The sequence below is a fragment of the Culex quinquefasciatus genome, chromosome 1 (assembly GCF_015732765.1).
Source record: "Culex quinquefasciatus strain JHB chromosome 1, VPISU_Cqui_1.0_pri_paternal, whole genome shotgun sequence".
Lineage (NCBI taxonomy): Eukaryota > Metazoa > Arthropoda > Insecta > Diptera > Culicidae > Culex > Culex quinquefasciatus.
Window position 1 is genome coordinate 103,622,607 of NC_051861.1, and position 26,944 is coordinate 103,649,550.

The 26,944-nt window shown below is 34.2% G+C and overlaps 1 protein-coding gene across 2 annotated transcripts in view; it reads left to right on the top strand.

Annotated features, from left to right (window-relative positions):
• Nucleotides 1-26,944, top strand: part of LOC6049292 — a 290,210-nt gene that overhangs the window by 219,221 nt on the left and 44,045 nt on the right. For both annotated transcript variants that reach the window (XM_038248307.1, XM_038248306.1), the window contains one exon: nucleotides 12,588-12,872. In XM_038248307.1, coding sequence (XP_038104235.1) covers nucleotides 12,588-12,872 — 285 coding nt within the window. The remainder of the gene's footprint in view (nucleotides 1-12,587; nucleotides 12,873-26,944) is intronic.

The following is a 26,944-nucleotide window of genomic DNA, read 5'->3' on the forward strand; positions in this document are numbered from 1 at the left end:
ACGGCTTCACCTTAAGAAAAAAAATACAAAAATCATGCAAAACATATATATATGCAGTTTGTGAAATAATCAACAAAATGTAGTCCAAAATTGTTAAAAATTTCTACACTGCCCCTGATCGCATAAATGTCCCATATGCATTTTCATCGCTTTAGAGTTATCGATGCAATTTGGTTCAAAATCGTGTGATCTTTCAGAAAAGCCTATAACATCCAGTATTTTGTTCTAGAAATCACGAGGAAATCCAGTTTTTTTCGTGAAACTTAACACGTAGCCTTATGTGTGGGACAAACTTCACTTCAAATGCGTTTTTCTCAAATAGTGTCCAGGGCATTCGTGGAAATACAATGTCCCATCCCAGAGGGTCCCGGAGTACCAAACCTTCTTAGCATGGTGCTCCCAACGAATACAACCAAATCTCGGAGCGTATGGTGGTGTGTCCCCACGCTTCTTCCTCCCCTGTCGATTCAGAATTGTGTTGTTGTTCGAACACTCAGTGCTCAAATTCAACCCAAGGCACTCTCCAGGATCCCTTCGAAAGATTGGCTGCGCTAGGTTCTGATTAGATTAGATTAGATTAGATCGCTTATGACATATTTGCTTTATTTATTAACCAACAAAAATTATTTTAATTCATTATTCCAGGTTAAAACAGATTCAGTAATGGAGGATGGAGAACCAACTAACTTAGAAAACTGGAAAAACAAGGCTTGTACTCGGTTTTACATAAAACCGACAGTTAAGAGTGACAGTATTTCTGTTGCCTTCCTACACCAACACAAGCTGTTTACAGAAGATCGTCGGAAGTATGAAATAATCAACACTTGCGCTTTGGATGCAACTATTTATGTGAGCTTGTTGGCATACAAACGCATTAATCACCTAAACGTTTTCACTGAATCACTTAAACAAATTGCAAATGAACCTACCGCTTTAGGAAAAACTAAAGTGCGCAACAACCTTGCCCGTCACATTTTCTGCGGAAAATTTAACTACCAATCCAAGGTAACAACAATTGATTGTGCTGCACTGGTAGACTCGATAGTACCGCACTTTATAAATTTCAACTCGATCTCTATCACCGAAAATTGCATAACTTGTGACGTTTCTAAGAAAATCCATCAGAAGATGATTTCGATCATTAAAAACTCGCAAAATAATATTATTGACGCTATTTGTGAAGCATTACAACCTCCACCGTTTCCATGCTATGCATGCAAAACACTAAAGAATTCAACAATTTCTTACGGACCATTAATTTGGATCGATTTACTTGATTTGTCTAGCAGTCTTACGTCGGAAGCGTGCCCAATAATTTATCTTGACGAAATTCCAAAGTTTCTGACAGTTCTAAACGAAAAGTATAAACTTCTTGCAGTTATCTCAAAACAAAAATGTCAAGAAACAATAGATCATTACGTGGCTTACCTAAGCGTAGAAAATCGCTTTTTTAACACTGAAAACGGAACAAGCAAATCAAAATACGTACCAAACATAATCTATTCGCAAATGTAAAACCATTACTCTAAAACAGAACAAAACATGTAAAACGAGAATTATTATTGTAACATGTTGTCAATAAAAAAAATAAAAAAAGCACTTCATGAGTTCTAAATTTTAGCACGGAAAAACATTCAAAATGGCAACAACTGAAATCTGACTTTTGATCTATGTATGACGATTTGTATGGAAAATATGAGGGCACTACATGTGAGGTCTAGGGCACTAAATAGCACTAAATGAGCATCAAACTTTAGCACTAAATGAGCACTAAATTTTAGCACTGAAAAACATTCAAAATGGCGACATCTGAAATCTTACTTTTGAACTTTGTATGGCGATTTGTATGGAAACAATGAGGGCACTAAATGTGGGGTATAGGGCACTAAATAGTAATAAATGAGCACTAAATTTTAGCACTGAAAAACATTCAAAATGGTGACATCTGAAATTTGACTTTTGAACTTTGTATGGCGATTTGTATGGAAACCATGAGGGCACTAAATGTGGGGTATAGGGCACTAAATAGCACTAAATGAGCACTAAATTTTAGCACTGAAAAACATTCAAAATGGTGACATCTGAAATTTGACTTTTGAACTTTGTATGGCGATTTGTATGGAAACTATGAGGGCACTAAATGTGGGGAATAGGGCACTAAATAGCACTAAATGAGCACTAAATTTAAGCACTGAAAAACATTCAAAATGGCGACATCTGAAATTTGACTTTTGAACTTTGTATTGCGATTTGTATGGAAACCATGAGGGCACTAAATGTGGGGAATAGGGCACTAAATAGCACTAAATGTGCACTAAATTTTAGCACTGAAAAACATTCAAAATGGCGACATCTGGAATTTGACTTTTAAACTTTGTATGGCGATTTGTATGGAAACTATGAGGGCACTAAATGTGGGGTATAGGGCACTAAATAGCACTAAATGAGCACTAAATTTAAGCACTGAAAAACATTCAAAATGGCAACATCTGAAATTTGACTTTTGAACTTTGTATGGCGATTTGTATGGAAACTATGAGGGCACTAAATGTGGAGTATAGGGCACTAAATAGCACTAAATGTGCACTAAATTTCGGCACTGAAAAACATTCAAAATGGCGACATCTGAAATTTGACTTATAAACTTTGTATGGCGATTTGTATGGAAACTATGAGGGCACTAAATAGCACTAAATGAGCACTAAATTTTAGCACAAAGAAAATTCAAAATGGCGACATGTGTCATCTGGCTTGTATTTCAAATTTTGTATGGCAATTTGTATGGAAACTATGAGGGCACTAAATGTGGGGAATAGGGCACTAAATATCACTAAATGAGCACTAAATTTAAGCACTGAAAAACATTCAAAATGGCGACATCTGAAATTTGACTTTTAAACTTTGTATGGCGATTTGTATGGAAACTATGAGGGCACTAAATGTGGGGTATAGGGCACAAAATAGCACTAAATGAGCACTAAATTTTAGCACTGAAAAACATTCAAAATGGCGACATCTGAAATTTGACTTTTGAACTTTGTATGGCGATTTGTATGGAAACTATGAGGGCACTAAATGTGGGGAATAGGGCACTAAATAGCACTAAATGAGCACTAAATTTAAGCACTGAAAAACATTCAAAATGGCGACATCTGAAATTTGACTTTTAAACTTTGTATGGCGATTTGTATGGAAACTATGAGGGCACTAAATGTGGGGTATAGGGCACTAAATAGCACTAAATGAGCACTAAATTTTAGCACTGAAAAACATTCAAAATGGTGACATCTGAAATTTGACTTTTGAACTTTGTATGGCGATTTGTATGGAAACTATGAGGGCACTAAATGTGGGGAATAGGGCATTAAATAGCACTAAATGAGCACTAAATTTAAGCACTGAAAAACATTCAAAATGGCGACATCTGAAATTTGACTTTTAAACTTTGTATGGCGATTTGTATGGAAACAATGAGGGCACTAAATGTGGGGTATAGGGCACTAAATAGCACTAAATGAGCACTAAATTTTAGCACTGAAAAACATTCAAAATGGTGACATCTGAAATTTGACTTTTGAACTTTGTATTGCGATTTGTATGGAAACAATGAGGGCACTAAATGTGGGGTATAGGGCACTAAATAGCACTAAATGAGCACTAAATTTTAGCACTGAAAAACATTCAAAATGGTGACATCTGAAATTTGACTTTTGAACTTTGTATTGCGATTTGTATGGAAACCATGAGGGCACTAAATGTGGGGTATAGGGCACTAAATAGCACTAAATGAGCACTAAATTTTAGCACTGAAAAACATTCAAAATGGCGACATCTGAAATTTGACTTTTGAACTTTGTATGGCGATTAGTATGGAAACTATGAGGAGGCACTAAATGAGCATTAAATTTTAGCACTGAAAAACATTCAAAATGGCGACATCTGAAATTTGACTTTTGAACTTTGTATGGCGATTTGTATGGAAACTATGAGGGCACTAAATGTGGGGTATAGGGCACTAAATAGCACTAAATGAGCACTAAATTTTAGCACTGAAAAACATTCAAAATGGCGACATCTGAAATTTGACTTTTGAACTTTGTATGGCGATTTGTATGGAAACCATGAGGGCACTAAATTTGGGGTATAGGGCACTAAATAGCACTAAATGAGCACTTAATTTTAGCACTGAAAAACATTCCAAATGGCGACATCTGAAATCTTACTTTTGAACTTTGTATGGCGATTTGTATGGAAACCATGAGGGCACTAAATGTGGGGTATAGGGCACTAAATAGCACTAAATGAGCACTAAATTTTAGCACTGAAAAACATTCAAAATGGCGACATCTGAAATTTGACTTTTGAACTTTGTATGGCGATTTGTATGGAAACTATGAGGGCACTAAATGTGGGGTATAGGGCACTAAATAGCACTAAATGAGCACTAAATTTTAGCACTGAAAAACATTCAAAATGGCGACATCTGAAATTTGACTTTTGAACTTTGTATGGCGATTTGTATGGAAACTATGAGGGCACTAAATGTGGGGTATAGGGCACTAAATAGCACTAAATGAGCACTAAATTTTAGCACTGAAAAACATTCAAAATGGCGACATCTGAAATTTGACTTTTGAACTTTGTATGGCGATTTGTATGGAAACTATGAGGGCACTAAATGTGGGGTATAGGGCACTAAATAGCACTAAATGAGCACTAAATTTTAGCACTGAAAAACATTCAAAATGGCGACATCTGAAATTTGACTTTTGAACTTTGTATGGCGATTTGTATGGAAACTATGAGGGCACTAAATGTGGGGAATAGGGCACTAAATAGCACTAAATGAGCACTAAATTTTAGCACTGAAAAACATTCAAAATGGCGACATCTGAAATTTGACTTTTAAACTTTGTATGGCGATTTGTATGGAAACTATGAGGGCACTAAATGTGGGGTATAGGGCACTAAATAGCACTAAATGAGCACTAAATTTTAGCACTGAAAAACATTCAAAATGGTGACATCTGAAATCTGACTTTTGAACTTTGTATGGCGATTTGTATGGAAACTATGAGGGCACTAAATGTGGGGAATAGGGCATTAAATAGCACTAAATGAGCACTAAATTTTAGCACTGAAAAACATTCAAAATGGCGACATCTGAAATTTGACTTTTAAACTTTGTATGGCGATTTGTATGGAAACAATGAGGGCACTAAATGTGGAGTATAGGGCACTAAATAGCACTAAATGAGCACTAAATTTTAGCACTGAAAAACATTCAAAATGGCGACATCTGAAATTTGACTTTTGAACTTTGTATGGCGATTTGTATGGAAACAATGAGGGCACTAAATGTGGGGTATAGGGCACTAAATAGCACTAAATGAGCACTAAATTTTAGCACTGAAAAACATTCAAAATGGCGACATCTGAAATTTGACTTATAAACTTTGTATGGCGATTTGTATGGAAACTATGAGGGCACTAAATGTGGGGTAAAGGGCACTAAATAGCACTAAATGAGCACTAAATTTTAGCACTGAAAAACATTCAAAATGGCGACATCTGAAATTTGACTTTTGAACTTTGTATGGCGATTTGTATGGAAACTATGACGGCATTAAATGTGGAGTATAGGGCACTAAATAGCACTAAATTAGCACTAAATTTAAGCACTGAAAACCATTCAAAATGGCGACATCTGAAATTTGACTTTTGAACTTTGTATTGCGATTTGTATGGAAACAATGAGGGCACTAAATGTGGAGTATAGGGCACTAAATAGCACTAAATGAGCACTAAATTTAAGCACTGAAAAACATTCAAAATGGCAACATCTGAAATTTGACTTTTGAACTTTGTATGGCGATTTGTATGGAAACTATGAGGGCACTAAATGTGGGGAATAGGGCACTAAATAGCACTAAATTTAAGCACTGAAAAACATTCAAAATGGCGACATCTGAAATCTAACTTTTGAACTTTGTATGGCGATTAGTATGGAAACTATGAGGGCACTAAATGTGGAGTATAGGGCACTAAATAGCACTAAATGAGCAATAAATTTTAGCACTGAAAAACATTCAAAATGGTGACATCTGAAATTTGACTTTTGAACTTTGTATGGCGATTTGTATGGAAACTATGAGGGCACTAAATGTGGGGTATAGGGCACTAAATAGCACTAAATGTGCACTAAATTTTAGCACTGAAAAACATTCAAAATGGCAACATCTGAAATTTGACTTTTGAACTTTGTATGGCGATTTGTATGGAAACTATGAGGGCACTAAATGTGGGGTATAGGGCACTAAATAGCACTAAATGAGCACTAAATTTTAGCACTGAAAAACATTCAAAATGGCGACATCTGAAATTTGACTTTTGAACTTTGTATGGCGATTTGTATGGAAACTATGAGGGCACTAAATGTGGGGTATAGGGCACTAAATAGCACTAAATGAGCACTAAATTTTAGCACAAAGAAAAATTCAAAATGGCGACATGTGTCATCTGGCTTGTATTTCAAATTATTGTATGGCGATTTGTATGGAAAATATAAGGGCACTAAATGTGGGATATAGGGCACTAAATAGCACTAAATGAGCACTAAATTTTAGCAAAAAGAAAATTCAAAATGGCGACATGTGTCATCTGGCTTGTATTTCAAATTTTGTATGGCAATTTGTATGGAAACTATAAGGGCACTAAATGTGGGATATAGGGCACTAAATAGCACTAAATGAGCACTAAATTTTAGCACAAAGAAAAATTCAAAATGGCGACATGTGTCATCTGGCTTGTATTTCAAATTTTTGTATGGCGATTTGTATGGAAAATATAGGGGCACTAAATGTGGGGTATAGGGCACTAAATAGCACTAAATGAGCACTAAATTTTAGCACAAAGAAAATTCAAAATGGCGACATGTGTCATCTGGCTTGTATTTCAAATTTTGTATGGCAATTTGTATGGAAACTATAAGGGCACTAAATGTGGGGTATAGGGCACTAAATAGCACTAAATGAGCACTAAATTTTAGCACAAAGAAAATTCAAAATGGCGACATGTGTCATCTGGCTTGTATAGACCTATTACGGTTCTGTTCAGCAACGGAGGGGCAACCATGGGTGATCTCTCATGCTCATGCTCATGCATTTTTTAATGCAAAATTGAATTTGCAATCGAAAAGTACTTTACATATTTTTTGATAAAGGGCTCCGTTTTCAAGATATAGCCACCGAAAGTTTGCTTTTAGCGAAATATTTGCAGTTTTTCGATTTTAAAAAATAGTGGCCGGAGTTCTTTGCTCTCGCGGAGGACTTGATGACGCGGTTTCGGAGCTGCCGTAACAAGGCGGAACAATTCCTGGCCCTCGGGGAGCTGATGATCAAGCACATCTACAATATATAAAAAAAACCTTTGATCTAGTGTAAGCTTTTTTTTATTTCTATCGCCTTTCCTTTGCAACTTAAGTAAGTTTTTTTATATTTTTTCTTACTCTTGGTAATCTCTTAGTTATAAGCAATAATCGTTCCAAAATGGAATGAGATTCAACACACAGCTGAAAGGAACTCTAAAACTCTGTTATGAACTGCAAAAGAACTTATTGTAACATGATTATTCACTAATAAAACCGAATTGAATTGAAAAAATAGTGGCCATGAGTGACCATTTCTTAAAAAAAATTTTTTTTAAAAGTTCAGAAAATTTGCTAAAAAATTGTCTAAGAGACATTGAAGATTGAAACTTGGGTTGCCGAGATAGAGCCGCTTTAAGAAAAAGAAACACGAAAATTAAAGTATTCTAAATCTCACCAGAATAACCCACCTTTTTTTAGTGACGATATCTCAGCAACTAATGGTTCGATTATCATGTTAAAACATGAAACATTCGTGAAATTTTCCGATCTTTTCGAAAAAAATATTTTGAATTTTTTTAAATTAAGACTAACATTTTAAAAGGGCCATACATTGAATATTACGCCCATTTAAAATGCTAGTCTTGATTTAAAAATTTTCAAAATATTTTTTTCGAAAAGATCGGAAAATTTTACGAATGTTTTATGTATTAACATTGAAAATTGGACCATTATTTGCTGAGATATCGTCATTAGAAAATGGTGGGTTGTTTTGGTGAGATTTAGAAAACTTCAATTTTCGTGTTAATTTTTCTTAAAGCGGCTCTATCTCAGCAACCCGAGGTCCAATCTTCAATGTTCAAAAGTTCAAAAATTGATAACTCGTCCGCAGATTTTTTGACCATGTTTCTCTATGGCTCAAAAGTTGCGGATTTTTGTCCCCTTAAAAATATCAAAAAACTCGAAAATACAGCTACAACTTTGCCGAGGACACCAAATTGATCAGAAAATTTACTCAAAAGTTACAGCTGTTTGAATATTTACATAACATTTTTGTATGGACAGCAGCCAAAATTGTATGGAGACTTGTATGGGTGAACCAATGATGCAAAATAGCTTATTTGGTTATAGGGAAGGCCCCCATAAAGTTTGAGCCAAATCAAAAACTACAAATAAAATTCATTTCCGGTTTTGGTAGAGAATTGCTCAAAGTTTTCATTTGTTGTCCCGTAAAACATATCAAAACATAAAAATAGTGTTTTTATTTGCAAATCAAGTTTTAGAAACAAAAAGTGAAATTTAAAATCACCAAAAAAAATTTTAGCGTGTACTATTTTTTTTCAGTGTAGTCCTTATCCACACCTACACATTAGCCCAAGACACCAAATCGATCAAAACATTCATTTAAAAGATACAGATTTTTGATTTTTATAAATCATTTTTGTATGGGCAGCTGTCAAAAATATGGATATGGACAAACTAATGATGCAAAATGGCTTCTTTGGGCATACCGAAGGCACCAAAAAAGTTTCAGCCGGATTGAAAAATTCAAAAAAAAAGGTGCAGGTGGTTATGTTACACATGACCAGTATGACAAAGAACTTTGCAAGATGATTGTTGAAATTTTCGATTAGAATGTCCGGTCCAAATTCCCCCCTTATAATAACCGTCCTATCGAACTAAGGGGACGGAAATTGCAAGTGGAGCTGAAATAGAAATCGAAGTGAAATCAATTTACTTTCCTTCACCACTCGAATGTTACCAAGATGCGGGAATGTTTTTGCAAGGCTGTTGCAAGCAATCGGCGGCAGTAAAGGAAATTTGAACAGCAGACATTAAAACTACCCTTACAGGGCTCTTAATGATTACGAGATAGTTATTCTAAATTTCCAGAAACAGATTTTCACAGTGGCACAAAAAAATGTGCATTGCAGTAGTCTATTTATTACTTCCTGCCTAATAAGCAATATATTTTAACTGCTTAGCATTAGCATATTTTAACTGCTTAATTTCAGATAATGGCCAAATGCAACTTTTTATGTACAGTATCAAAAATCATTAAGTTTGATACCCATATTGCCCCAACTCTTACGGTCCTGCAAATGTCCCCTCATCGGAACATCTCCGGGGCCTTCGGATTGTGGCCACTACTGCCAAAATGTCAAATTTCATGTCCGGTATCAAAAACCATAAAGTTTGATACCCATATTGCCCCAACTCTTACGGTCCAGAAAATGTCCCCCCATCGGAACATCTGCGGGGCCTCCGGACACTCCGGATTGTGGCCACTACTGCCGAAATGTCAAATTTCATGTTCAGTATCAAATACCATAAAGTTTGATACCCTTATTGCCCCAACTCTTACGGTTCGGCAAATGTCCCCCCATCGGAACATCCGCGGGGCCTCCGGCCACTCCGGATTGTGGCCACTACTGCCGAAATGTAAAATTTCATGCCCAGTATCAAAAACCATAAAGTTTGATACCCATATTGCCCCAACTCTTACGGTCCGGCAAATGTCCCCCCATCGGAACATCCGCGGGGCCTCCGGCCACTCCGGATTGTGGCCACTACTGCCGAAATGTCAAATTTCATGTCCGGTATCAAAAACCATAAAGTTTGATACCCATATTGCCCCAACTCTTACGGTCCGGCAAATGTCCCCCCATCGGAACATCCCCGGGGCCTCCGGACACTCCAGGTTGTGGCCACTACTGCCAAAATGTCAAATTTCATGTCCAGTATCAAAATCCCTAAAGTTTGATACCCATATTGCCCCAACTCTTATGGTTCCGCAAATGTCCCCTTATCGGAACATCCGCGGGGCCTCCGGCCACTCCGGATTGTGGCCACTACTGCCGAAATGTCAAATTTCATGTCCGGTATCAAAAACCATAAAATTTGACACCCATATTGCCCCAACTCTTGCGGTCCGGCAAATGTCCCCCCATCGGAACATCCCAGGGGCCTTCGGATTGTGGCCACTACTGCCAAAATGTCGAATTTCATGTCCGGTATCAAAAACCATAAAGTTTGATACCCATATTGCCACAACTCTTACGGTCCAGAAAATGTCCCCCCATCGGAACATCCCCGGGGCCTCCGGCCACTCCAGGTGTTGGACACTACTGCCAAAATGTCAAATTTCATGTCCAGTATCAAAATCCCTAAAGTTTGATACCCATATTGCCCCAACTCTTACGGTCCGGCAAATGTCCCCCCATCGGAACATTCGCGGGGCCTCCGGCCACTCCGGATTGTGGCCACTACTGCCGAAATGTCAAATTTCATGTCCAGTATCAAAAACCATAAAGTTTGATACCCATATTGCCCCAACTCTTACGGTCCGGAAAATGTCCCCCCATCGGAACATCCCTGGGGCCTCCGGCCACTCCAATCCAGGTGGTGGCCAGTTCCAATGATCGACTCCCGCGACTGGCATGTCTTAGCTGGTCCTTGCCTCCAAGCCATCTGCTCTCGGACCTCCAGGCCGTCTGCTACCGAGCCACCAGGCCATCTGCTTCTGATGTGTTCTCGTCGACGTCCAGCAATAGAATGAATTTTCGGGACCGACCAAGCCGAGTTTTGTTGGCTCGTCGACGATCCGAAAATTATGAGGTGGAGTGGGGGAGATTTTAGATACATCAATCTCACGTCTCTCGATCGACTGATTGGGAAACGTTCGTTCATCCAACCAGCGTGCACCAAAAAGAGGGGAAATTTGCCGAGAGGGGAATTCGTCACGTAACGTTTTCGCTTTGCGAAAATTTTGGATTGACACCACGTATAGAAACCTTAGGACAAAGTTCTTTGTCAAAATCTAATGACCGAAATCTCAGAGAATACTGTGTAAGTAACTTGTTGCGACTCTTGATTTTGTCAGCACTCGTCGTATTTATCCAACTCGGTAAATCTTGTAGGAAAAATGTACGACTCGTGCTGAAAACAAACTTTTTTTTTGCAGCTACTTTGCATAACCTTCTATTTTGAAAAATGTCATATTTTCACAAGAGCTTAATTTTTGAATATTGTAACGGTGTGTTACGGATAGGTTAAAGAACCTACAAATTAAATGGAATAACTTTATTTAAATTCAAAATGATTACAATTTATCGGGTGAATTCCGCGAGGCTACCCGGAGTCTGGTTGAGCTGAGACTGCCTGTTCAGCAGCGTTGTACTGGTTGATCTCCCGATTGCTTGAAGGTGTGTGGATTGACATCGCGCGTACACTAGTACCATTACAATATTATACATTGAAAATCAGATCAAAAGTTTCCAAAATATCGTCGATTGTTGTATAAGAGCTAATTCATTTCATGTTTGCTTTTTATCACAGCATCCAAAATCCATCCAATTATATCAACAATGAAAATTGTAGACACTTTTCTTAGATTTTGGCAAATAATTATTTTATAGATGAAATAGATGGACTGAACACTAAAACGCGTTTTTCTCGAATACTTGATTTGGCACAATATTGAAATTTTCAATCTTGGGTAGAACTGAAAAGGTTCATGTACAGATAAATACTATATTATCACAATCTAAAACGCAAATTTATTTGATTCTACCCCTTAATTTAACGCATTCAAAAGTTTATCTTCCACCACTCGGGCCACCCCGTCCGGAACGTGACTTCCTCGGGTGTGTCTGACCCATACGTTGAATGCTTCTCTAAAGCTTCTCCGCTATACAGAGAAACCTCTTTTTACGCGATGCGTTACGTTTTTCTAATTTGTCGATTTATCTGGAACGACACAACATTTCGCAATCTTTTAAAAGCAATTTGTAGGTTTTTTTTCAGAACTACAAAACGCTTTTTGAAGCTTGCAAAAATAATGTATGGTTTAAGAAAAATCGACGAAACAAAAAGCGTAACGCCACCGCGTAAAAAGAGGTTTCTCTGTACCACCATACTCAAATAACCTTATTCTTATCGAAGGCGAAGCCACCTTGAAACTTGCCAACATGTTCGTGTCTGCCAACACGGACAAACTTGACTTTCTGGTGTGACTACACAACGAAAGGAGAAAGCCCCCAAAGAAGCTACAAAAATCAAATTAAGGACCAACTTCTTCGGAATCCTTCTCCGGAGATTAGTGCAAGAAGCCGAACTGAGCTAATGAATATCGGTTGCAAACTTTTTCTAATTAGAGTGTGGTCGAGGAGGCAAACTTAACGTTAATCGGTTCCCCGTTTGCATTTCGATCTCGTTCCAGAACGTCCGGATATTCAGCTGAAGCTGCCGCTGCACCGGATGTGCCCGTCGATGGACACCGGGTACGATCAGGGCTACGGAAGTGAACGATCGCCGGAGGACGAGCTGCCACCGCCACTGCTGCTGATGCACGAGGCCCAGTACAACGAGATACTGGCCACGTCCCAGCTGACCCAGCAGCCGCCGGCCAGCGTCATCGAGCCGGACGACCTGCAGCGGTTCTGGAACTACGAGAAGGCCGCGGCCAGTTTGATCGCCAGCGGCGAGTACAGCTTCATTACCAAAGGTGAGTGGGTTGCGCTGCGACTGCGGCTGAAACTGCGACTGAAACTGAAACAAGCAACATTTTGACAAAATTTGACAAAATAAAAAAAAACAAAGTTTGTAAAAGTTTGTCAAAAGTTTGACAAAAGTTTGAAAAAGTTTGACAGAAGTTAGACATGGTTTGACAAGGTTAGACAGAGTTTGTCTAAGTTAGACAAAGTAAGACAAAATTTGACAAAAAATTGCCAAATTTGACAAAATTTTACAAAGTTTAACAAAAATTTGACATAAGTTTGACAAAAGTTTGACAAAATGAAAAAAACAAAGTTTGTAAAAATTTGACAAAAGTTTGACAACAGTTTGACAGAAGTTAGACATAAGTTTGACAAAAGTTTGACAAAGTAAGACAAAATTTAACAAAATTTGAAAAAAACAACAAAATTTTACAATGTGTATGACGATGTGCTTGACAATGTTTGACAAAAGTTTATCAAAAAGATGACAAAAGTTTGACAAAATTTTGAAAGAGTTTGTCAAATTAAGACAAAGTATGACAAAATTTTAGAAATTTTGACAAAATTCTACAAAATTTGACAAAATTCTACAAAATTTGACAAAATTCTACAAAATTTGACAAAATTGACAAAATTAAAAAAAAAACAAACAAAATTTTACCAAATTTTAAAAGTTTGTCAAAAGTTGAATTTTGACAAAATTTAGACAAAAGTATAAAAAAGTTTGGCATGGTTTGACAAGGTTAGACAGAGTTCGTCAAAGTTAGACAAAGTAAGACAAAATTTTACAAAAATTTGCCAAATTTGACAAAATTCTACAAAGTTTAACAAAAGTTTAACATAAGTTTGACAAAAGTTTGACAAAAAATTGACAAAAGTTTGACAAAAGTTTAACAAAAGTTTGACAAAATTTTGACAAAAGTTTGACAAAAGTTTGACAAAAAATTGACAAAAGTTTGACATGGTTTGACAAGGTTAGAAAGAGTTTGTCAAAATTAGACAAAGTAAGACAAAATTTGACAAAAATTTGCCAAATTTGACAAAATTCTAAAAAGTTAAACTAAAATTTGGCATAAGTTTGACCTAAGTTTGACAAAATTTGACAAAATAAAAAAGAACAAAAAAAAACAAACAAAGTTTGTAAAACTTTGACAAAAGTTTGACAACAGTTTAAATTTTTTTTACAGAAGTTAGACATGAGTTTGACATAAGTTTGAAAAGCAAAACAAAATTTGAAAAAAACAACTAAATTTTACAATGTGTATACTTGACAATGTTTGACAAAAGTTTATCAAAATGTTGACAAAATGCAGAGTTTGTCAAATTTAGACAAAGTAAGACAAAATTTTACAAAATTTTATAAAATTTTACAAAATTTTACAAAATTTTACAAAATTTTACAAAATTTTACAAAATTTTACAAAATTTTACAAAACTTTACAAAATTTGACAAAATTTTACAAAATTTTACAAAATTTTACAAAATTTTACAAAATTTTACAAAATTTTACAAAATTTTACAAAATTTTACAAAATTTTACAAAATTTTACAAAATTTTACAAAATTTTACAAAATTCTACAAAATTTGACAAAATTGACAAAATAAAAAAAAAAACAAACAAAATTTTACCAAATTTGAAAAGTTTTTCAAATGTTGATTTTTGTCAAAATTTAGACAAAAGTATGAAAAAAGTTTGACAAAAGTTTGGCATGGTTTGACAAGGTTAGACAATATAAGACAAAGTAAAACAAAATTTGACAAAAATTTGCAAAATTTGACAAAATTCTACAAAGTTTAACATAAATTAAACCTAAGTTTGACAAAAGTTTGACAAAAGTTTGACAAAAATTTGACAAAAGTTTGACAAAAGTTTGACAAAAGTTTGACAAAAGTTTGACAAAAGTTTGACAAAAGTTTGACAAAAGTTTGACAAAAGTTTGACAAAAGTTTGACAAAAGTTTGACAAAAGTTTGACAAAAGTTCGACAAAAGTTTGACAAAATTTAAACAAAAGTTTGACATAAGTTTGACAATGTAAGACAAATTTTTTACAAAATTTGATAAAAAAACAAACAAAATTTGACAATGTTTGACAAAAGTATGACAAAATTTTGACAAAGTTTGACAATTTTTTACAAAAGTTTGACAAAAGTTTTACAAAAGTTTGACATGAGTTTGACAAAGTAAGAAAAAATTTGACAAAATTTTAAAACAAAAACAAACAAAATTTGACAATGTTTGTGTAAGTTTGCCAAAGGTTTTACATAGTAAAAAAGTAAGTAAATCTTTCCCAGTTCCTGAGGGGAACACCCTTGAAGAGTATCGGGGCCGGCATTTACAAATCGGATTCAGTGGCAGTTTCATTCCCAACTTAATATTAACATTTAAAGGTTAATGTTAACATTCCATAGGTCGCCTCCTTAAGGTGTCGTGATAAGGTCCAGTTTGTGACGATACACTACCTTCCCTTTACTAAGCAATCGATTCCAGAAGGGAAAAGATCGAACCAACATACCGAGCCGTGATTTGAACCCCGATCTACCGCTTACTAAGTGGAAGCGTTACCATTGGGCTACGTGGCTCGGTCAAAGGTTTTACATAAGTTTGACAAAAGTTTGACAAAAGTTAGACAAAAGTTAAACAAAGTTTGACCAAAGCTTGACAAAGTTTAACAAAATTTTAACATGGTAAGACAAATACAATACAAAATTTGAAGAAAAAAAACAAACAAAATTTTACAAAAGCCTGAGTTTGACATAAGTTTGACAAAATTTGAAAAAATAACAATATTTGAAAATTTTAAAAACGTTTGTAAAAGTTTGACATAAGTTTGACAAAAGTTTGACAAAAAATTGACCAAAGTTTGACAAAGTTGAACAAAATTTTAACATGGTTAGACAAATACAACACAAAATTTGAAAAAAAAAAACAAACAAGATTTGACAAAAGTCTGAGTTTGCCATAATTTTGACAAAATTTGAAAAAAATAACAAAATTTGAAAATTTTAAAAACGTTTGTAAAAGTTTGACATAAGTTTCACAAAAGTTTTACAAAAGTTTGACAAAAATTTGACAAATTTTGCGATAATTTGACAAAAGTTTTACAAAAGTTTTACAAAAGTTTCACAAAAGTTTTACAAAAGTTTCACAAAAGTTTTACAAAAGTTTTACAAAAGTTTAACAAAGTAAGACAAAATTTGACAAAAATTGAAAATAAAAACAAACAAAATTTGACAATGTTTGTAAAAGTTTGCCAAAGGTTTTACAAAAGTTTGATAAAAGTTTTACAAAATTTAGACAATGTTTGACCAAAGGTTTTTAAAAATTTTGAAATAGTTTAACAAAATTTTAACATGGTAAGACAAAGTAAATTAAAATATGAACAAAAAACAAACAAAATTTGACAAAATTTTGACAAAAGTTTGACAAAGTAAGACAAAATTTGAAAAAATAACAAAATTGGACAAAATTTAAAAAAAAAACAAACAAAATTTTCCAAAGTTTGTAAAAGTTCGACATAAGTTTGACAAAAGTTTTAGAAAAGTTTGGCAAAAGTTTGACAACAGTTGTACAAAAGTATTACAAAAGTTTGATAAAGTTTGACTTAAGTTTGACAAAGTAAGACAAAATTTGAAAACAAAAACAATCAAAATTTGACAATATTTGTAAAAGTTTGCCAAAGGTTTTACAGAAGTTTTACAAAAGTTTGACAAAAGATTAACAAAAGTCAGAAAATAGTTTGACAATAGTTTGACAAAAGTTTGACAAAGTTTAACAAAATTTTAACATGGTTAGACAAAGTAATACAAAATTTGGAAAAAAAACAAACAAAAATTGACAAAAGCCTAAGTTTTACAAAAGTTCGACAAAGTTTGACAATAATTATGTTTTTAAAAATTAAAAGAAATTGCGATTTAGTCCAATAATAAGGAAAAACTAAAGTGCTCGAATCAAATTAACAGTTCATATGACATGAAAGAAATCGCAAATCAAAACGGAACACAAAGCCAAATCGTCAATTTTCATCAGTTCACTGACCTGCACAACCGATTCACAAAGGATTCCCATTTCCCAGCTTGTACTATCAGGCCCGGAAGCTGTCAGTTGAGCTTTTTTTTCCGCATTTTCCCCTGCAGACTCCGTCCAACTTCCAACAGCTGGACAGTTTTCAATTGAACTAAACCATCCCCCAGGACATCATCCTCCTATGTTCTCCTTGGGCTGTCTCTCCTCCGCTTAGGTCAAACTACACACACCCGGAATAGTTTTACACCGGTCTTAGCAAAAACCTGAAAATCGAACGAAAGAAGCCGACCCCAACTCCCAACTGGGAAGGAAAAGGAAATTTCCCGCCTGTCCACATCTATCTGGGCATGAAATGAATCTCCGGGTTCGGCGCAAAAGTTCGACCTTTGTCCCGCTTTGGGGAGACCACTTTCTAACCCTTTTATGTGGGGTTAAGGGGTCTAATAAATTAGATTATTTTAATTTAATGAAGATTTGATTAACAAAAAATTGTAAAATTTAATTATTTTATTAAGTTAGTATAAAAATACTTTAAATGTAACCCCTTAAAACAGAACCATTTTGGAGATCCGTTTTCCTTTTTACAAGAGAAGTGGGGAGAAGTGGGACCATGTTTGCTTTAAATTGTCATCAGCTACCTGTCAGACGGTGACCGCTGGAGTTGCACCCTTTTCAGACACGAAAATGGATTGGATCCATTATATTGTTACAGTGTTACTTTCTTTTTTTGTCCGAAACGACAAGGGTTCTAAACGGGTAGGCACAGACATTCGTCAAAACCCGCACAAAGTGGTCGTTGTCGCATTTGATGGTGGTTTCCTTTGATGTTGAGGTACTTGATTGATGGACACAAGTTGAAAGTTATTTTCAAGAAAAAAAATATGGGTTTATTAAAAAAAACTTTGCAAATTGATTTTTGTTCGAAACCTAAATTGCAAATTGAAAATATTTGAAAATTAAAAAAAAAAATATTTTGTGAACAAATAATGCAAATACATGCTACCAATTTTGTAAAAAATAATTTAAAATAATTCTGCTAATTTTAAAAACGTTAATATTTTTATTGTAATATCGATGCACATCTGACATTGGTAGAAAACGATACTTGAAATGTTGTGATATTTGAGTATTTTTTAAAAACACTGAATTTTGTGTAGTATTAACCAAAAATCATCCGAAGTATGAAAATATATTTGAAAGGCATTTTTTTATACATCGATTTATCAATTATCGGCAATTTAAAATTGAAATAAAATGCATTTTGAGCTCAAAAACCATTTTTTTTTAGAAAATGCGTACCGAATTTGTTTTTGATTCACCTTGCTAAATACGAAATTTCATTCATTTTTTAGCAAATTTAGTCAATTTGCTCATTTTGTGGTGAATATCCAAGCAGCAATGTTTTATTGATTTCGATAGATGCAAGTACTTGCAAGTACTAAAAATCGTTAACATTGCTGCATGATAACTTTTTTGAACAGAAGTTATTTTGCAATTTTAGGTTTTCAAAAACAATCACCCTGAAATTTTTAAAAATAATTATTTTTTTAACCATCTAATACCCAATTTTTTCGATTTTTTATTTTTCCCGTGTTTTAAACATCTTTTTTCTACGAAAAACTTTACTAAGTATTTTAATTTGCATTTATCTTGTTCAGTTAATGTTTGTTTTTGGTAGTATTTTGCCTATTCTAACACCTCCTATCATTACATTTTGCCTATCCAATTTTTTCAAGGTTTTACAGTAACTTTTTCAATTTTTTACTCGTTTTTCATGTTTCCTGCTGTAAAATGGCACCATTACCATTTACCCCTAAAAATAATTACATTTTTTAAAACCTTTGCCAATATTTTTAAAAACGTCATTTTTTTGGGATCAACTATGGCTGTTTTTTCACATAAAACAAGTAAAACTTCCAATCCATAAATTTTCTAAAATTTTAAGAGTTTTTCTTTCCTATGCTTTTTAAAGATCAAAAATTGGTTGAAAAATAGATTTTTGGCGATTTTTTAAATCGAAGCCCGTTTGGTGGGAAGGTGGGAATTGAATATTGAAATAACAAGCCATAATTTCAGCATTTGCATGGAAAAGTATTTCAAAATGCAATTTACACTATTTTAGTTTTTTTACAATCATTTATTTTCAAAAAATTAAAGATTTGACGAAAGCAAAAATTTTAGCGACAAAAATTTAGACATCGAAAATTTTGAAAAGTTCAAAAGATTTTTAAATCAACTCAAACATACTAAAAGGGATTCTAAACGCATTTTTAATTGATTTCAGCTGATTTTACTTAAATTTCCATTGAAATTTTGAAGCTTTTTGAAAATATATTGTATTTGCTCCCTGATTTTGTAAGTTTCAGAATTTGCCTCAGAGGTACTCAAAAATCCCAGAAAGCAATAAATAAAAAAAATATTTATTGGACCTTCGAAAAAATCTCCAAAAGTTTACTAACAACAGTTGAATTGATGTTGTTTTGCAGAAATTTATCTGAAGTCATCTTACATACACACAATTCAACTGAAATTATTTTGCAGATTTGATGATTTCTGAAAAATCATCCTGCTATGTTTTTAAATATAAAGCGCTTGCAAGGTAACTTGTATCTACTAATATACATACAAAAATGGTGTGTGCATATTTAAAACATGAATTTTGAGCAAGTTATTTCCGATCGATTTGGTGTATTGCGCAAAGTTGTAAATATATTTGTGTAGACGAAATGACTTATTTTTAAATTCAATTTTTATAATAAAAAGTGAAATATTATAAACCTTGAAAAAATTTAAATGTGGAGATCATTGGGCCTCTTCAAACGGACGATTTTTTCATACTGAATTATGAATTATTTAAAAAAAATACGATTTTTGTAAGGTGTGCAACTAACATTTAAAAATCCATCAAATATGTGTTGATGCAAAATCAAATTTAAAATAAAAACGTTACTTAATCCACCGGAAGGTGGTTGCTGCCTTCCTCCTAAAAGCCTTGCAACCACACACTACGAAAGCTTTGGCTAACGCTTACTTAGTAAAGACACTATACATATGAGTGCTGCCATCTAGGTATGATAAATTTAATGAACCATTTGAAAGCACTGCAGTGTTTGTGTGCGTGCACTGAGCGTAAAGTTCCGACAGCTATCCGCCGGAGCTTTCAAATTATGTAAATAATGACCCTTTTAGTATCAACCAAAACAGTTTTTCGAACATATCTTTTAAAGTACTGCACCAAGCCGGATGAAATTTAAAAAGACTTAAAGAACCTGAAGGCAAATCCAAAAACATAGATCCGGACAAAATCGGTCGAGCCAGTTCCGAGAAAAGTGAGTGAGAAAAAAAATTCTACGTCCATCCACACGCACAGACATTTGCTCAGAATTTGATTCTGAGTCGATATGTATACGTAAAGGTATATCTGGGAGGCTTATTTAAAAAGTTCAATTTTTGAGTGATTTTATAGCCTTGCCTCAGTGAGGTGAGGAAGGCAAAAAGTACTTCACATCTTTTGGTGGATGTATCATAAAAAGGTTGAATATACCTCTTTTTTATGTAATTTTACCTCAATTTGGACTGAAAAATATTCTAATCTTTTTGAAATAGAAGCTCTGGCGAGAATTGATCGACGGATTTTTGAAAAAAAGTGCATAGTTTTACGTCTATTTGTCTGTTCTTATAGGAAAAATCATTAGAATTTTTAAATTCCATAGGCTTTCACAAATTGACTTTTCTTTCAATTTTTTTTATTTGAATGAACCTTTTTCTTGCATTCCCTATGTGTGCAACTCTCTACGAAATCGGCCGATTTTGACCATTTTTATTTTTTGTATTTTTTTATTTGACTTAGACTTTGTGGGAGCCTTCCCTATGACCAAATAAGCTATTTTGCGTCATTGGTTCACCCATACAAGTCTCTATACAATTTTGGCTGCTGTCCATACAAAAATGGTATGTCAATATTCAAACAGCTGTAACTTTTGAGTGAATTTTCTGATCAATTTGGTGTCTTCGGCAAAGTTGTAGGTATTCTTGAGGACTTTTGAGAAAAAAATAAATACACGGAAAAAAAATTTACAGATTTTTTTATCAACTTTCTTTTCGCTAAAACTCAATTTCCCAAAATACGTAATTTTTGATTTTCGAGATTTTTTGATATGTTTTAGGGGACAAAAATCCGCAACTTTTGAGCCATAGAGAAACATGGTCAAAAAATCTGCCACCGAGTTATGAATTTTTGAAAAAATAGTGATTTTTGGAAAAAATCGAAGTTTCATGCAAAAACAAATTTGACATTAGTTTTCAATGCAAAATTGAATTTGCAATCGAAAAATACTTTACAGATTTTTTGATAACGGGCTCCGTTTTCAAGATATAGCCACCGAAAGTTTGATTTTAGCTAAATATTTGCAGTTCTTCGATTTTTGTTGTTTTTTTTTTTTCTCTTTTTTTGTGCATTTGAAAAACATTTCTTGAATGATAAGCTCACTTGAAAAACTTACTTTTTAAAATCTGAGAAAATTTCCTACAATTTTCTCTTTAAAACTCTGGAAATCTGACAATCAGTTTCTGAGAAACATCCTCACGAAGAATTCGAATCGATGAAATGGATCACCTAGTTAGCCTCTATTGTTCAACTGGCCATATCTCGCTAACTATTGGCCCGATTTTCATTGTTAAAAGTGCAACTTCTGCAAAATTTCTGATGATTTCAATAAAAATAAAAATTAAAATAAATTTAAAATATTTGGAGTATTTTGTTAAAAATAGCAACATCATTAAGAAAAATAAATACATTTTTGAAAACCCTAAAAAATGTGGAAAAAAAATTAAAAAAATTGCCCAGTCTTAAGTTTTCACAATCATGTTTTGAAGATATTTTTTTTTCGCTGAACATTGGAGTTCCCCAAAAATTGAAAATATTTTTGATTGATCTCAGACATGCTAAATGGGTAATTCTCTACCAACTCACACGAAATCGGGAAAAGTTGCCCCGACCCCTCTTCGATTTGCGTGAAACTTTGTCCTAAGGGGTAACTTTTGTCCCTGATCACGAAACCGAGGTCCGTTTTTTGATATCTCGTGACGGAGGGGCGGTACGACCCCTTCCATTTTTGAACATGCGAAAAAAGAGGTGTTTTTCAACAATTTGCAGCCTGAAACGGTGATGAGATAGAAATTTGGTGTCAAAGGGACTTTTATGTAAAATTAGACGCCTGATTTGATGACGTACTCAGAATTCCGAATAAACGTATTTTTCATCGAAAAAAACACTAAAAAAGTTTTAAAAATTCTCCCATTTTCCGTTACTTGACTGTAAAAATTTTTGGAACATGTCATTTTATGGGAAATTTAATGTTCTTTTAGAATCTACATTGTCCCAGAAGGGTCATTTTTTCATTTAGAACAAAATTTTTCATTTTAAAATTTCGTGTTTTTTCTAACTTTGCAGGGTTATTTTTTAGAGTGTAACAATGTTCTACAAAGTTGTAGAACAGACAATTACAAAAATTTTGATATATAGACATAAGGGAATTGTTTATAAACATCACGAGTTATCGCGATTTTACGAAAAAAAGTTTTGAAAAAGTTACTTTTTGCGTTTCTCTTTGTTTCGTCGTCCGTGTCTGTCGCGGGTGACCATGAACGGCCATGATCGATGACGACCAACTTTTTCAAAACTTTTTTTCGTAAAATCGCGATAACTCGTGATGTTTAGAAGCAAACTCCTTATGTCTATATATCAAAATTTTTGTAATTGTCTGCTCTACAACTTTGTAGAACATTGTTACACTCTAAAAAATAACCCTGCAAAGTTAGAAAAAACATGAAATTTTAAAATGAAAATTTTTGTTCTAAATGAAAAAATGACCCTTCTGGGACAATGTAGATTCGAAAAGTACATTAAATTTCCCATAAAATGTCATGTTCCAAAATTTTTTACAGTCGAGTAACGGAAAATGGGAGAATTTTTAAAACTTTTTTAGTGTTTTTTTCGATGAAAAATACGTTTATTCGGAATTCTGAGTACGCCATCTAATCGGGCGTCTAATTTTACACAAAAGTCCCTTTGACACCAAATTTCTATCTCATCACCGTTTCAGGCTGCAAATTGTTGAAAAACACCTCTTTTTCACATGTTCAAAAATGGAAGGGGTCGTACCGCCCCTCCGTCACAAGATATCAAAAAACGGACCTCGGATTCGTGATCAGGGACAAAAATTTGCCCTTAGGACAAAGTTTCACGCAAATCGAAGAGGGGTCGGGGCAACTGCTGTGTGAGTTGGCGGAGAATTACCCAAATATGATTTGAAACGCAGGAAAATGCATTTAAAATTGTTTTCAGTTTATAAGATATCTGTTTCCTTTCAAGATTAGAAGTTTTTTGAAAAAAAAATATATTTTTTTGCGATTTTGAAGGGAGGGGGGGGGGGGGTGCGTCATAAACTTTGAAAAACAGTTGCAACGGCCTAACACCTTTTACAAAATTCTCAAAACTTTCCATTCACAAGCATTCGTATTTCACAAAAGTATTGTTGAATGTTTCCCCTTGATCCAAACGAAATAAAATTTCTCATCACTTCCACTCAAAAGTGCTCCAAAACAACAGAAATTTCTCTCCAATTCAGGCAGTAAAATTCTGCCCCCAACGTTCACATCCATCCCTTCTGGCAGACGAAAGCATTTATTCAAATAAAACTGCTGCTGCTGCTGCTACTGCTCCACTACGAGCAGCCATTCCACTCCCCCTAGAACCGAAAGATGAAAAGTGTAACTGCCAAACCAGCCAACCAGCACTTTTCGTGTGCATTTCCTTACAACGGCAGAGAAGAAAAGGTCCTTTGAAGCGCTTCTTGCTGTTCTTGTTGAGACGGATGAAGAGCAGTGAATTTGGGTTGTTTCGTTAACTCGTCCAATAGCATTGACGCAAACAACAAACTTTTCATATCATCGCGCCTCGGAAGGCACGCCGGCTGAGATTTTTGCACAATTTAATCTTGCTTTGTTCTGAAAATTGTGTCTTACTTTTCGCACTTGTGTTGAGTATGTTGACATGCTTGAAAAACAAAGCCCTCTACACAGCATCCCAACTCGGAAGGCACACCGTCGAAAACGCGTAAAATTCCAAGAGATGTTCCCGAAACGCTTTCAAGTGAATCGATCCCCCCCTGAGCTGTTTTGTCCTTACACTTTCCCGCACTTTACGTTGTGTCTATTATTCATGGTCGGGCCAAGAGATGGGAAAATGTTTTCGGAACCCCGCGAAAAAAGCAGCGAAATGCAAAGTGTAATAAAAACGAACGACCGGCTGCATTCGAGGGGGGGAAAAACGACAACAAAAATTGTAGTCATATGCGGGAGCAGACTTTTTTCCGAAATAAAACGCGCGGAGCATTATTTATTATCGCAAAGTGGGTGGTTGTTTTTGTTAATAAAGCATGACGGGCGAGGGGGGGGGGGGGTGAATTGACTTTTCCGGAGGGAAAATTTTCGCACAGTTTTTCGCAGAAAATAAAATTGAATTAGGAATTCATGACACCTGGTGGAAACAGCTGGAACTGACCTAAATTTGAGTTTTCTTCGTTTTTAAATTTATTTATTTGTTGAAGAAATCCTCAATTAAACAAATTTTCCAACCGTCATCAAACTGGGCACACAAATTATTCATGGTTGCGAAATGCTTCGTCTGCTTCAAAATTTGAAGTGACTGCGGCGAGCCTTTCGAGCTTTATTGGGCTGTTTTGTTTCTGGTCTCTTTGGGCAGCACTTGAAGATATTTCCCCACGCCGAATTTATGGGCTGAGCAAACTGTCATTCAAGTGGAAGCTGCTGGTTTATTGTGGAAAGAGAGCAGTCGCGAGCAGCGCGAAGTACCTAATTAATTTTGAAGTACGATTTTCATAGCTCATTGAGTTTTGGAGCACAATGGATTGGGCGAAATGGAGCAGCAAATTGTAGGAAAATTTTGCATTCAAATGGATTAAATTTGTAGTGAATCTACTTCAAAAACAAAAATAAATATTTTGAGATGCTGACGACAATCCATTGTTATTAAGACAATTCTATCAAAGAACGATAACTAATAAAATTTTCAATATTTTTAGTAATACTTTTTTTTAAATTACCAAAATATTTTAATTTTTCAATAATAATAAAATTTACCTAATTCGAATTATGGGTATCAAACGAAGCGGAGCAATTCTCTACCAAAACCGGAAATGGATTTTATTTGTATTTTTTTATTAGGCTCAAACTTTGTGGGGGCCTTCCCTATGACCAAATAAACTATTTTGTATGATTGGTTCATCCATACAAGTCTCCATACAATTTTGGGTGCTGTCCATACAAAAATGGTATGTAAATATTCAAACAACTGTAACTTTTGAGCCATACAGAAACATGGTCAAAAAATCTGCCGCCGAGTTATAATTTTTTGAAAAATAGTGATTTTTGGAAAAAATCGAAGTTTCATGCAAAAACAAGTTTGACTTTATTTTTTAATGCAAAATTGAATTTGCAATCGAAAAGTACTTTACAGATTTTTCAATAAAGGGCTCCGTTGTCAAGATATAGCCACCGAAAGTTTGATTTTAGCGGAATATTTTCAGTTTTTCAATTTTTAAAAATGATGACCATAAGTGACCATTTCTAAAAATTATTTTTTCGAAAATTTCAGAAAATTTTCTATAAAATTGTCAAAGAGACATTGAAGATTGGACCTCGGGTTGCTGAGATAGAGCCGCTTTAAGAAAAAGAAACACAAAAATTGAAGTTTTCTTAATCTCACCAAAACAATCCACCATTTTCTAATGACCATATCTCAGCAAATAATGGTCCGATCAATTTTAATATATGACAAACCGTGAAATTTTCCGATCTTTTCGAAAAAAATATTTTGAAATTTTCAAATCAAGACTAGCATTTTAAATGGGCCAAACATTGAATATTACGCCCATTTAAAATGTTAGTCTTGATTAAAAAAATTTCAAAATATTTTTTTCGAAAAGATCGGAAAATTTCACGAATGTTTCATGCATTAACATTGATAATCGGACCATTAATTGCTGACATATCGTTATTAGAAAATGGTGGGTTATTTTGGTGAGATTAAGAAAACTTCAATTTTCGTGTTTCTTTTTCTTAAAGTGGCTCTATCTCAGCAACCCGAGGTCCAATCTGCAATGTCTCTTAGACAATTTTATAGCAAATTTTCTGAACTTTTCAAAACAAATATTTTTAGAAATGGTCACTGATGGTCACTATTTTTAAAAAGTGAAAAACTGCAAATATTTCGCTAAAATCAAACTTTCGGTGGCTATATCATGAAAACGGAGCCCTTCATCAAAAAATCTGTTGGATACTTTTCGATTGCAAATTCAATTTTGCATTAAAAAATAATGTCAAACTTGTTTTTGCATGAAACTTCGATTTTTTCCAAAAATCACTGTTTTTTCAAAAATTCATAACTCGGCGGCAGATTTTTTGACCATGTTTCTCTATGGCTCAAAAGTTGCGGATTTTTGTCCCCTAAAACATATCAAAAAATCTCGAAAATCAAAAATTACTTATTTTGGGAAATTGAGTTTTAGTGAAAAAAAAGTTGATAAAAAAATCTGCAATTTTTTTTCCGTGTATTTATTTTTTTCTCAAAAGTCCTCAACAATACCTACAACTTTGCCGAAGACACCAAATTGATCAGAAAAATCACTCAAAAGTTACAGCTGTTTGAATATTTACATACCATTTTTGTATGGACAGCAGCCAAAACTGTATGGAGACTTGTATGGGTGAACCAATGACGCAAAATAGCTTATTTGGTCATAGGGAAGGCCCCCACAAAGTTTAAGTCAAATCAAAAAATACAAAAAATAAAAATGGTCGAAATCGGCCGATTTCGTAGAGAGTTGCTCAGCGAAATTTTGTATGCGTTTTCACTTTATTAGAGTTATTTGATGAAAAAAATACTCAAATTTTTACAAAATACCTATTTTTGCTTAAGTGTTAAATGCTCTATAATTTTGAATATAGGTATCAATCGAGGTGAAATTTTGT